Here is a 14313-nt window from a genome sequence, read left to right as displayed (position 1 = left end):
TGTGTTAAGTTAAAAAGAGGGTTTAATTTGTGTGTTAAGTTAATTTTCGCACCAACAATATGGTAATAAGATGTTATGAATGAGTTCTCATAAGATGAAATGCTTATTTGGTGTCAAAAGTACACTATTTGGAGTGTATTTGCATTGTTTTAAGCATTCATTGGATAAAACGAGCATGCGTTGGATACGCTTTGGAACTTAAGCATAACACATATAATACGCTAATAAGACGTTAAGAATGAGTTCTCAAAAAATCAAATGCTTATTTGGTGTCAAAAGTACACTATTTGGAGTGTGTTTGCACTGTTTGAAACATTCGTGAGATAAAACGAGTATGCGTTGGATACGGAACTTAAGCAAATAAACACATCTAATACGTTAATAAGACATTAAGAATGAGATCTCAAAAGGTCAAATGCTTATTTGGTGTTAAAAGTACACTATTTGGAGTGTATTTGCACTGTTTTAATCATTCGTGGTATAAAATGAACGTGCGTTGGTTACGCTTTGGAACTGATGTGAAAATTAACTTGACACACAAATTAAACCCTATTGTTGACAATTGTAGTAAAGATGTAAGTATGGATCGTTCTAGACCGGGGATTAACTAGGGATGCTAATCAACACAAATAAGACTCAAAAACACTAAACTAGACTCTATAAACTTAAAACAGACTTAAATGACTTAAAACAGCACAAAACAAGCAAACTGACTCCAAACTAACACTAAGGATGACTTTGGACGAATTCTAAACTAACAAGACTCAAAACACTAAATTGGATAGATTTAAACACTTTTCTAACTAATCTAAGACACTTAATTAAAAGGGGGATTGATTTTGACGAAATTTAACTAAACTAAACAGATTGCAAACTAAAGCAAACTAGGTACGAAATCAGGTGAATTGAATGGTGAAATAGGCTAGTTAGAGGATCCTTCTCCACACATGACATATGCAAACAAACCAATTTCCAGTTATTATTCCTTTAAACCATGAATGACAACACCCCAAGTTAACCGTGATAGCACAAATTAACCATCAGATTTTCCTTATTTCATTGAATTGGACGGAATACGCATAACATCCAAATTATCCTTCTCAAGTCCCCTAACTATGAAAAGCATGATAGAAAACATATCAAAGGTCATTAAGTTCTTTGAAAACCATAAGCATTGACAAGGCATTCGTAACTATGAAAAGCATGATACTCCTGCCAAGGATTTACTTAACACAATCATGACTAGTGACTTCCACTACTTGTGGATATAAGTTCATAACGATTAGGTGAAGCTCCCTTATACTCTACCATCAAGTTCATGCATGCAAACTAAGTATGCATCCTCAATCAACATACATAAACAAATTTTAATAAATCAGATAAGCAAATCACATTCAAGACTCAAGAAACAATAACTGGATGTAATCAATTCATATAAAGCATATAATCATGGCTTCGAATTCACCTCTAACTAAAAAGAAATTAGTTCCACACGTCTTTAGAAACTGAAATAAACATCAAAACCAACATTGAAACAAATTTAAAGATAGAAAGAACCAGGAACGTCCCAGTAACTCCAATGGCAGATTCGAACCCTCCTTGGATTGCAAGCCACGGCACAAAGCTCCTTCTTCCTTCCTTGCTGCGTTAATTGATGAATTTCTGAGAAATTGGCGTGAATTGTGGTGTAGAATGAATATGGGGGTGGTCGTTTGAATTGTGGCAGAAAATATGTATTTATAGGCTAGGGTTTTGCGCAAAGTAGTGGAGGAAAAGGATTACACAATCTTAGGGAAAAATGACTAGGAAATTCGGCCAAAGCTTCTAGAATGGATTATCTGGCAGATTTCTAGAAGAAAAGCAATAAAAGGTGCTGCACCAATCTAGGGCAGGTGATAAGGCTTCTAGAAAAGGGTATTTAGGTGATTTAATGTGTAATTGATCCCACCTTGCAGCTGGAATTAAGGTATGATAAGATTAGGATAGGATAAGATAAGATAAGGTTTGTTTTGATAAGATAAGGTTGGATAATGTTCCTTCTTTTGAGCTGATTCCTTATCTTCTTTGTCTTGGATTTATTTCTTCAACTCTTTAGCACATTCCTTGACATCTTTGGTCTTCAAATTCGTCCATCCAACTTGCTCCATATCAAGGAAGAAAATATCGATAATATCGGCGAAATATCGCCGATATTATCGTTTTTTTGGAAGCCCGAAATTTTTTTAACTATCCAAATGATTTTCGTCAAAATATCGCGATATTATCGATAATATCGATAATATCGCGATATTTTCGATATTATCGCGACATAATATTAAAATATACTTAAATATGTTGAGATAACTCAACACATACTTCACTTGATCATAGCCCAAAGGCCGAACAAGCTTGGATCTTCTCAGCAGGGGGGATGTGGGACTCGCCCAATGGGAGAGAAAATCAGAATTTTCGGTCGAAAATTTACACCCACTTTAAACAGCCATAACTTTGTCAAAACTCAACGAAATCAAGCAAGACAAAAACGAAAGTTGTAGCCCTCGAAGAGACGAAGAGAATGGTACCTCACACGACGTCTGAATCGTTGTGGTTTGGCCGGAAAATTCCTCGAAAGTCACTGAGGTCGCCGGAAACTGGGTAAGATTCAAATGAGTATAACGTTTTCAATACTCAACGAAATTGAGTGAAACAAAAAGGAAAGTTGTACTACTCGACGAGACGAAGAGATTGATACCTTGAACGCCTGCCAACTCACCGTGTTTTGGCCGGAAATTGTCTCGAAAGCCACTGAGGTCGCCGGAAACTGGGTAAGATTCAAATGAGTATAACTTTTTCAATAAGCAACGAAATTGAGTGAAACAAAAAGGAAAGTTGTATCCCTCGAAGAGACGAAGAGAATGGTACCTCACACGACATCTGACTCGTTGTGGTTTGGCCGGACATTGCCTCTAAAGCCACTGAGGTCGCCGGAAACTGGGTAAGATTCAAATGAGTATAACTTTTTCAATACTCAACGAAATTGAGTGAAACAAAAAGGAAAGTTGTACTACTCGACGAGACGAAGAGATTGATACCTTGCACGCGGGCCAAAATTCAATTGACACACTCCTGGCTTCCAAAATTCAATTCTTTTAGTTTATATAAACTTGAAAAAACATAATCGGCATCCAAATTAAAGTTTAGTCTTATTCAATGTATTGATTTTCAATCGTTAATTGATATACTATAATTTGGAACTTCAACGCCTAGACGCATGCTTATGTGTAAGAAATTTAAAGTGTCAAATTCGGCACATTATTCTTCATCATTTTATTCACTTCCCTTTTTTTTTTTTTTTAATATCCTAAATAAAACCTCCAAATATTGTACTAATTAATTATATATAAATGATTATGGTGTGTTTAAACTTCTTTCATTAATTACTACATATTTTCTACACTCACAATGTTTGCCAGCTCGCTATATAATCAACTTAAATCAGTTAAATCCATCATGCAATGCATTTCCTTCCAATTTTTTGTGATAAACTAATAGATAATTGACTAAATAAACATCCTACAAAGTTTCATTAAAAATTTCCAAGTTTTTCTTACAATTTCCGTGGTTTCCATGTAATTTTTATCGATATCGATATTATCCCGATATTTCCGTGTTTTCGGACTACCGATATTTCCGATATTACCGATATTTTCTTCCTTGCTCCATATGTAAGTTATCCATTCCAGCCCAAAACTGCTCCAAAATGCACTTTCTTGCCAACTTTGTCATTTGGACCTACAAACACACGAAAATAGCTTCAAACACTATAATAAGTAGAAACTAGCTATGAAAATGCAAGAAAACAAGCTAACTAAGTCGCATAAATATGCTCCTATCATTGGGAGGTGAACATCACGTGAAGGATTGTGCCCTGGCCACATGCGGGAGCATTAGCACCGGGATGCAGGATAATGAGCTCTAAATGCATCTCATCACAATCATATACACTGCAATCTCTATCATCAACATTTACTCACCTAGAACTTACCTGAGCGTTCGCAACGTCAAATACTAACATACATAACTACTACTGCATATTCTAAAATATAAAACAATTGACATGGCATTTAAAATGCAAAATCATTTAAATCAATTTTCTGGGAAAAACGTAAAGCATATATACATATATTGAAAACGAAAAGCCCACTCACCTGGATTATGTGCTACTCCCTAGCACACACATCAAGGCGCCATGAACAATCAGCGCCTAGAACAGTTATCAAATCATGTCTCAAAAATTTTATCGACAGAATATGTAACTTACATAAAACACATCCCTACATAATTCGATCCAGAACATCCGCATCACGGATTTCTGATCCCTTACTTCCAAAGATCCACATTATGCTTATAGAACAACATCCTAAAGTTTCATTACAATTCAACAGTTGGATCTCTGCCAATTACAAATTCAAGTGGCGGTTAACGTTTTATTTTATCAACTTACAAATCCAATTCAGGAAGATCCGTAAGTCAGATTCTCGATCCGTAAGTTTCTATGGTCCTCAAATATTACATACTATAACATATTAAAGTCTGGTGACAATCCAACGGTCGGATTGTCGATTCATATTTTTACCAAGTAACGTATCTTAATCAAACTAGGTTCACAATAATCAAATCACAACATACGGATATCAAATATAAGATCAAGATATCGATTTAATGTAAAATAGCATCGGTGATCCACTGGCCACGCACCGCCGGCGGTGGCGGTTGCCTGCCCCAACTCGCCGGAAAATCAACTATTTCTAAAAATTACCAAATTTTACAAGGATGAAGATCTCAATGAGTGGAGCAACTTTCATACCTGTGACTAAGGCCAATTTGGCCTGGAAAAGCCCCAATTTAGCTCAAACCGTATGGAACCCTAAACTTGGGTGTGTTCGATTCGACCTCCAAACTCACTCCAACGCCTTAAACATTGCTAGGGCTTTGTTCCTGGGGTTGATGGGAGCCTAGTGGTGGTGGTAATTTGCTGGGTTAACTTCATAATCGTTGGATTTCGCCATGGCACCCACGGAACCCACGGGTTTCGTTCTACTCGAATTCAAGCTTAAACCTAATAAAATTTGGTTGGAAATGGAAGAGGGGAAGATAAGGATTAGTTTTTAGGTGGTGGTGAGGGTTAGATCGCCGGAAAACCAACGGAAAAGTGTTGAGAAGGCAACGGTGTGGATGGTGCCCGACGGGTTACACGGGCCCACCCGTGTCTCCCTCCCCCTTTCTTCTCTCCTTTCCCCTCCTTTCTTCTGTTTCTGATTGGTCACCTCATTCCCTTCTTGGCCTATCCGTTCCCCCATCTCTCATTTTCTCTCCTCAACTCTCTATCCTGGCCACCCACGTGGCAAGTTTCCTACTGCTCCAAAATTGCTGGAGCCTTCTAGATGAAGGCCAATTTACAATAATACCCCTAACTTTAAACGTTAATAACTCTCTTGTTATAACTCAAAATTACGTTTCGTTTGCGCCCACGCATTCGTAGTGACAAGTACTACCCAAATACGTCAAGAAAATAGATCTTACGTGACACGACAAGACGGTTAGTAAAAATCAACGTATTTGCCTAAAAATGGCATTTTCGTAAATTCACTTATTAAAGTTATAAAAAATCATAATTTTTAGGGATGCCCTGTTACATTTAGAGTAGGTGCAAATTCTCTCAATTTATGTCCTACCATTCGATCAAATCAAATGTATTCAAGTAGGGTTTTTTGGAACGTATTACTAAGCCAAACCTATAGTCCTAGTTGTTTCATGCCATAAATAAACTTGAACACTCAAGAAATTCGTCAGACAGGCGGATTCGCATCTCTCACAACTAACAGAGTCCTTTATCACACATCCTATTTCTTTCCTTCTTTATCACAACTTTTAACATTTGATTTTGATCTAATCCTTACCGTCTCCCAATTCTCTATGAAACAATGGAAAGTCATCCTATTACATTCTTGACTCACTTGTTACGGCCTACGAAAGGACCAGACCATATTGTCCCATCCTTTCCTGTGATGGTACTTCCACCGATGCTCAAACCACCATATTCATCTATATAAATTTATAATGTATTGTACAGTGGAGCAATCATGGTGAACCAGCATTCAAAAAATCTTCAATAAAAAAAAATTATCCTCATTCCTAAGCCATATTAAACCAAGCCCCATTCTTATTAAATTTTCATGTGCAAGTCCAGCATCATTCCACCACTCAATTTATGTTAGGTTAAGAAAAAAGAATACTTGCATTCTAACTTGTCTCCAAATGAAATTGAAAAAAATAGGGACTCCTTTTTAAATATTGGGGATCATTTAGACCATCTCCAATCCTTAGCTTAAAACCTAAAATTTTTAGCCCAGAAAATTTAGGTTTTAACCTAGAAACAGTTTTTCTGCTCCCACCCTTATGGCCTAAATTTTTTTAGTCCGAAATTATTAAAGAATAAATTTAGACTAATTTTTTCTTTTAAGTAAAATTTAAAAAAAAAATTATGTACACTATCCTAATTTTATTTTATAAACATTTTAACCTAAAAATATTTAGATTCCAATAAATATTGAAAAATCACTAAATTTGGGTGAATTCTGAGTTAAATAATTTTTTTAATTATTTTAGCCGTTTGTTAAATTTGGATCGTTAGATTTTTTTTTTTACCGTTAGATTTGATTATATTCGATCTCAGCCGTTGGATTCAATAAATCCTAGAGGACATGCCCACGTGGGTGGGGTCCCGCTGGTGGTGCTCACATCATTTTCTGGGCTGAATCCTGGGCTGTTTCTGGCTTTGTTTTAGGTTATAGGTTTTAGGTCCAATTTTCCACTTGGGTTGGAATGGATTGGGGGGGAATGGAGGGGGAAAAATAGGTTTTAGCACTTGGGTTGGAGTTGGTCTTAGAAAGGAAGTCCTTTTCTCAATTATTATAGGCAAAGCCCCAAAAATACGAGTGCAACTTCTAGAGATGACATGTCCCTATAAAAACTGTAATTTTTAGTCTTTATGTACCTTGCTAAAAAAACCGATCATTGTTTAACAACCACACATTGTCTAACCAATTCTCTCTCGATATGTTCCTCAAAATATCCAATTCATGCGGATTCTTCCCCCAACTAAAGAAGAGATCTTGGCGGAATTGCCACATAAGGACCACTACTACAAATAGTACTACACCCTTGATCGTGAAATATCGATTGCTTGTTGAACCCTGTAAATGTGAATAGCGTGAAAGTAGGATACTCCCAATTCAGGAGTCCAAGAGTTTTATAAAACGTTCTTGATGGAAAAAAATGTGAATAAAAGATCCCACTGAATTGAATTTGGTTCATGAATCTAAGAAATAATGAGAATTCTGGATCTCTCTCAATCTCTCTCAATTCGAAAATCCAGGATTTGAATTGACGTCCTTTCATTGAGTCCTCCAAAATTGCATTAATTTATCCTAATTTATCCTAAAGATTTCATTTCAATTGGAATTTTGTTCAAAAATGGTTGAAGTAGTTGAATAGGAGGACCACTATGACTATAGCCCTTGGTAAATTTACCAAAGAAGAAAATGATTTATTTGATATTATGGATGACCGGTTACGAAGGGACAGCTTCGTTTTTGTGGTATTTCTGAATACAAGCCAAAAGTATTGTAACCCATAAGCCTAAAGCTGCAAACATGTACTTAAAAATGAAGCCACTACCGATTTCAAAGTGACGCAATAGCACCCATTAAACAACCCTCCTAAATTGAACGTCGAAAAATGGCTCTACTTGCTCCAAATACTTGAGAATATACTGCTCAATAAATCAGCAGCTTATGCATGAAGTTATCACGCTCAAAAATCAAGTCTATTCACAGCTCATCCAGCATTTTGTCCTCCGAAAGGGGTGTTGGAGCTCAACTCAGAACATAAGGCACAATACAGATCATAAACGATATAAGCCATTCTCAATATACTCGGTTACTGATAGTTTGGTAAAGAGACCTTAGCTGAGTGTTCCATTTATCTACGGCAGCATACTTCTTCATTCCCTTTGACCTACACAATGTTCACAAATGAATCAGTGGTAATTGATAAGAGAAAGCATTAACATCTACCATGATCCATTATGCATGGATTAAGAATTAAAAAGTACCGAGTCAAGGAAACAGACCTGTCACCACGCTCTAAGAGCCGGTTCACCTGATCAATATGTCCATCAATTCGGTTATCCAATATAAGTGAAACCAAAAGTTGCTCCACATCTTTCTCCGGAACATTAAGTTCCTGAACATCAACAAACTTTAGTAAGTTTACAGGTGATATGAGGAAGTTAATAATGGTAGCAGCAGTGGCCGTATTGGAAAAATGCATAAATTAAAGTTTAAAATAAAACCCATCAAGTATTTGTGAATAGTTAAACAAGCACAACAAGGCAATAGAAAACACATACGGCAAGACAGAACCCTATGGATCACCTTTGATATGAAGGGAATCCGAATTCTCGTGTATGGCTTGATAAGTTTGAGCAGCACTTGTGTCCTAACATTCTTCAACAGATCTTCAATATAGTTTCGGATGAATGGATCATCCATAATTGTCCTCCTGTTACTCTGAGAAAGTACAAATACCAACTCAACTAAGTGAAGAAAGAGACGAAGGAAAAATGAAAGAAACCCAAACACTTAGGAAAGGTTAACTATTCACGTAACATCAGGTTAGTGAAGAATAACACCTTAAGAATTTTCTCAAACTCCAGTATCTCATTTCGTTGATATGCTGCAATCAGATTTGTCATTGCCAAGATCTCAGGATCGTTTTTATACCTGTGGAAGAGAAATCATAAGAACAAAGGCAAATGCAAAAACTTGAAAATAAATATAAAAAAAAATGTTTTTATAGCTTACGGCTTTGCTTCTTGACCATCAAATGGATTAACTTCTGACTCCATCAGCATATTAGCCAGAACTAAATACCTGTCAAGCAATGCACATTGAATATGGAAAAATTAGTAAAAAATGTGTAATACTCCCACAAACTAAATCTACCGTATAACCCAGTCCAGATCAAGTCATGGATGGCTGCAGTATCTCAACCTAAGGAATATTTCACATCATATATCACTAAAATTTTATATTTACATCTGTACTAAGGCACCTGTCTGAGACACATCAAACATGCTACATGTTGGATAATAAATTTAAACTTTAAAAACAGTTATTTGTCGACAATGTCAAACATACCCTTGGCATAAAGATTCATCATCTTAAATCCCAATTATGGTACTTATTATCCAAATAGTAATATAGATGGTGCATTTTACATAAAATTTGACTTCTGATGCATGCTTGAGCTGCCAGATATTTCATGAACTAGACTCCATCATTATTACCTTACAATCTAAGTTTCATACGCCTCATAGATTATAGTACATAAGAATTAATAGCCTGACCTCTAGTTTTTAAAGCTATCAACACTCTATACACACACATACATGAGGGAGAGAGAGACACACAGACAAAATGGGCACCTATTAACAAGTCTAAATGAATGAGAAAAATAGAAAGAAAACAGATGTGCCGCTGGAGAGAATACTTCAAGCATTGTATACGCCTCTGGTTCCCAGCTTCATCATAGTTCTTAAAGGCTTCAAAAAAATCTGTGGCTGCATCTGCCCACTGACGCTCAGCCATATGCATCTTACCCCCACACTCACGAATTATTCCCATGATCCTAGGATGAGGTATTGCTGACTTGATTGCAAGAGCTTTTTGGTATAATTGCTGCATCCAATCTAGAGTCAGATGTTGCCAAATCACAACGGAAAACAGGAACATAGAAAATAATAAAAAGTAAATTGCTGGATGAATTATTCCCTACAAAGACAATGGTAAGGTGGCGTTGTTAGCCTTTTACAAAATGTGGCACACAAGCTACAAAAATCCAATATATTCTCCCATCAAAATTCATTCAAAGGTGAGGTGTTCTTCCCTTATACTTTAAATGGGCTACATTCCCCTTAAGCAAAATGTATATGTTGTTACACCATCATGAGAAACTTTTATAATCATACTTGTTGATAATACTGACTAACGGTCATGAGAGATACAAACAAAATCTTTCAAAAGTGTGCATGTAAACGTTTGACTATATAAAATTTTGTTTTATATATGCAAGTGGTGCTTGGCTAGGACACTTTTGAACATTGGTGAATTTGGAAGAAACGGATATATGAAGGTTTATACATGCAATTCTTTTAGGTTTAGGGTTGGGTAAGGGCCGCTTGGGTATATTGCGGGGGAGAGGAGTCAATTGAGTCCCATACATTACCAATCCAATCACTCTACTCCTCATAAACAATCAAAGAAATTGACCTCTAGAAGTTGACAATTCGCGTAAACCTCTAGAGGTCAAACCAAATGATGAATCATATATACACATGCTAACACAGTAATACCAATTCCCCCACTTGTGCTATTGTAATAAATATAAAAGTGAAACAACACCTGAAAACCAAAACTGATCAACTCAAGCTTAAGTAAATAATGAAATTTATTTTTTCGTTATTATTTGTCCTCCATCAGTGATGAGTATCGCCAATGCTGGTATTAGTAATTCAATTAACCTTTATATCTTTGTTCTTTAATTCATCCAAGTCCTACATCACAGACTAACAAAAAATGCATATGACATAGAGTTAGAGCGAAATACAGAGTTTAAATATGCATGTCATCCATAGAAGATTATTACCTTAAGCTTTTTGTTATTTTTAGTCTCAGTGTACATTTGAATCTCAATAGCGTAAACCTCTAGGAGTTGACTTCCTTTCTTTTGGTCATCAGTACCATCTTCCTTTTGACAGGATTTATGGAGTTCCTTCAAAATCTAATAGTTCAACATAGGTTACTCTCAGCCTTTCGAGATCACAATCAGAGCACAATATGATGATAAACAGTGTCATCCAAACAAACAGATTACCTTACTCATTCGCCCATATTCACCCATATCAAACCAAATTTTGCAAAGCTTAAGATTTGTCTTAAACCAAAGTCTCTGCACCAAGACATCAGAATATTGTATTCACATACCATATTGGAAAGAAAAAACTTATGATAAAACAAGGTTATATTCTGACCTCATTCTTTGCCTCTTCAAGGGCCTTTAGAGTGGTCTGATAGAACTCTTGCAGGAGACCAAAGTTCTGACTAGCTGAACCAGAAACAAAATCCATAATGTTGTTTATACATTTTTCACTGTAATTCCTTGTTACTGCTGATTTGATGTATGTCAACATCACCCTGTATGCATCCATCATTTCTTTATACCTCCCCAGACGATAATAGAGCTTCACGGTTTGCTTCAAGGCTTTAAATCCCCTGCAACATATTAATTTTATGATTACCACTACAATTATTATTAACTACAAGAAGAAGAACAAGAAACTTTTAATATCAAAAGCTACGTACAAAAACATTAAACACGCATTCACACAAAAATTACAATAAAACAAAAACACTCTAACGCCTGATAGCAAAAAAGTCAATAAACAAACAACTTAACTACACTGCCATGACATCTACAAAACAGATGCAGAAACAAAAAATTCCTCCATGCAGAAGCGGATGCCCACAACGCTATCTTCCACACAAACCCGCTTGAAATACTAAGAACTTCCCCTTTTAAATTCCAAAAATTAACCAACACATTGTTTACTGCATAAAGTTAACTGGCATACTGCTAATACTAAACTACGCAAAAAAACTCAAGGAAGCCAATCTATTGCAAAAAGAACTACCATAAGATTTGAATGTAAACCACCCTGAACAATCAAAATTTCAACTCATAAAACATGTTCTGGAAGGAACAGACGAACCCTCTTCCACCTTTCTAACAGTGAAATAAACTCTTCCACCTTCAAACTGTAGATTACCACTGACCTTCAAATTATAAGGCAAAGTTGGCTTGACGAGCATAGATGTAAGAAGTGGGGGCAATAAAACCAAAAATATTCTTGGTGATTTCTAGAAGGTGAATGTAACCTAGGAATCAGCATCTGCAGGGAGCTTCCCCCAGCCAACTAGCCTCCAGAATCTCACCCTCTGCCTATTACTCACCACAAACTTCCACCAACTTAAACAAATAAACGAAAAAATTACCACTGAATTTAGTAGGAAAGCCGACAAAGTACACAAGTGATTAGGGTACAAAATTTAACCCCCTGGTAACAAATTAAATTATAAAGGATAGGATTTCAAGAGTAAAGGAAAATGAAAGACATGAGCATAAAGCTTATAATGCACATATTCACCATAAACAAGACATCTTTTTATATGGCTAGTGTACATTCACAAAATAAGGAGCATGAACGGATATAGGTGCAAATTGATGGATGCAGGGAGCTCTAAACCACCAGGTCAACTCTTAACTCAAATTCAACTGTTATTGTTTTAAGACTTCATGAACCCGCAAAAGCAACCAGAAATAAAATACATCATAGGGAATTCCAATGTCAAACTGCCAGAACCAATAACAAAATGATATTGAGTTGAATATTGTTTAATTTCATCAAATTTGTTTTACCACACTTTATCCAGTTTAGTATTAAGGTGCCACAATAACCACTGATATGGAGTCGAACATGATTCATCATGTTATTCTATATTGCCCCAATTCCCTCCCAGATCATACGTTGTGAGCTGAATTGAAATTGCATAGTTTTGTAAGACAAAGCTTTCTCCCATGGGCAGAAAAGTAGCTACCTAAACGATAGAACTAAATTCATTAAGTTGCCATCGGTTCCAGCATCATACTTCATTCACAATTAAATGGAGAAGGTATTGTGATAGAAAACGAGAAGGGAACACAAAAAAAAAATTAAAAAAATTAAGACAACCAGAGGATTGATACGAACGATAGAGAGCTCATTTTCTCCTTCTCACCTAAACACTCAAGATTATGCCGATTTCTCACGGAATCCCAACTCATTTCCTCTAAAAAAAAAACCATAAAACGAAAAGTGCGAATAGCAACGAAGAATTTAAAATCCTAGGGCTGCCAAAACTCATTAACATTTTAGAGCACAAAGTTATTTCGGTTAATCACCACTCGGCCTTCTCAGGCTCCATGCTTACAACTTCATCGAATCCCGAAAGTGCTCCTTCTGGATCTGTCTCAACCAAACCTGAATTTTTTTTTAACAAAAAAAAGTGAGGAAAATAAAACCAAAACCCATTCAGTACAAAAAGAGAAAAGGCTGGGAACATAACTGAAAGCTAATCGTACCTTTAGAGTTGTAATATTGGTTCTCAATGTCGACGTCCTGTTCCTCAGGTTCCTCATCCGAGTACTCGAATCCGTAATCCTCCATATCAGCATCTGCATACAAACACACAAACAACACGCAATGCTATTATTATACATAGAGAATGCGGCATTCACTCACATCCTTCAATACTCTTTAGAAACCCTAATCACAAGAAAGACTTTCGTGAGGAGAGAGAGATACCGGAGCCCATGACTGAACAGAACCGAGATGGAATCTGGGTTTTCAAAGCGTTCAGGATTCGGCAGCTACTGAAATCAGAGCAGAGAGAGACCGAAGAGAAAGAGGGTTCGGATTCCTCATATTATACCATCCCCGATCCTGGGCTAAAACCCAAATTACCCCCCAACACTCTCCAACCATGTTAAAATTTTAGGCTAAATACCAAATGTTATTTCTAGGTCAAATAGCCAGCTTTCCCCCCGGCTAAATGCCAAATGTTTATCGAAATTTAAATATTTTTAGATTAAAATGTTTATAAAATTAATTTACAATAATCTATATATTTAATTTTTTTTTTAAATTAATTTAAGAAAAAAATTAGCCTAAGTTCATTCTTTAATAATTCCGGACTAAAATTTTAGGCTAGAAGGGTTGAAGCAGAAAAAATGTTTCTAGGCTAAAAATTGGAGATGATCGTAGGGCATTCCGATCAATAGGTGATTGTAATTTTGTACCCATATAGAATTATACACAACTTTTAAATTTTATAATAAATAACAACCAAACTTTTAAATTTTATAATAAATAACAACCAAAACTTGATATAAGATTTCGTTTGGCAGTTCGGACGGTACTGATTATTTTAGTCGAATAAGATAAATAGTCATCGGATAGTACTGGTTAGATATGAAACTAATGATCGTATTATTTATATTGTGTTTGATACTGAACTTGATATAAATAAAAAATAAATAAATAAAGTGAAAAAAGCTAATTTATACCTATTGTATTTTTATCATATATATATGTACCCTTTTTTCTTTACAATT

The 14313-nt window shown here is 35.8% G+C and overlaps 1 protein-coding gene across 2 annotated transcripts; it reads right to left on the bottom strand.

Annotated features, from left to right (window-relative positions):
* Nucleotides 1-7551: 7551 nt before the first annotated feature.
* Nucleotides 7552-13663, bottom strand: LOC126589427 (COP9 signalosome complex subunit 2-like). Of its 2 annotated transcripts, XM_050254717.1 has the most exons (12): nucleotides 13505-13663; nucleotides 13282-13374; nucleotides 13102-13180; nucleotides 11135-11375; nucleotides 10978-11052; nucleotides 10750-10884; nucleotides 9595-9782; nucleotides 8907-8975; nucleotides 8735-8825; nucleotides 8478-8612; nucleotides 8174-8286; nucleotides 7552-8058 (listed from the first exon to the last, which is right to left on the bottom strand). In XM_050254717.1, exons 1-12 carry the CDS (start codon nucleotides 13512-13514, stop codon nucleotides 7968-7970), a joined length of 1320 nt encoding a protein of 439 aa, XP_050110674.1. In that variant the 5' UTR covers nucleotides 13515-13663; the 3' UTR covers nucleotides 7552-7967. The 2 variants fall into 2 exon arrangements, with proteins under 2 accessions (XP_050110674.1, XP_050110675.1); XM_050254718.1 differs by lacking the exons at nucleotides 13102-13180; nucleotides 13282-13374; nucleotides 13505-13663 and adding an exon at nucleotides 11937-12136.
* Between the last annotated feature and the right edge of the window lie 650 nt (nucleotides 13664-14313).

The sequence above is a fragment of the Malus sylvestris genome, chromosome 11 (genome assembly GCF_916048215.2).
Source record: "Malus sylvestris chromosome 11, drMalSylv7.2, whole genome shotgun sequence".
Classification (NCBI taxonomy): Eukaryota; Viridiplantae; Streptophyta; class Magnoliopsida; order Rosales; family Rosaceae; genus Malus; species Malus sylvestris.
Note: the sequence above shows the minus strand (reverse complement) of the source record. Positions and strands in the feature narration are given on the sequence as shown.

Bases quoted from the DNA above. Each gene is read 5' to 3' on its own strand.
- LOC126589427 (XM_050254717.1), bottom strand. The intron at 11,376-13,101 runs GTGATTAACCGA...AATATGTTGCAG, and splicing joins GAGCCTGAGAAGGCCGAGTG to GGGATTTAAAGCCTTGAAGC. The intron at 11,053-11,134 runs GTCAGAATATAA...GTCTTGGTGCAG, and splicing joins TTGAAGAGGCAAAGAATGAG to AGACTTTGGTTTAAGACAAA.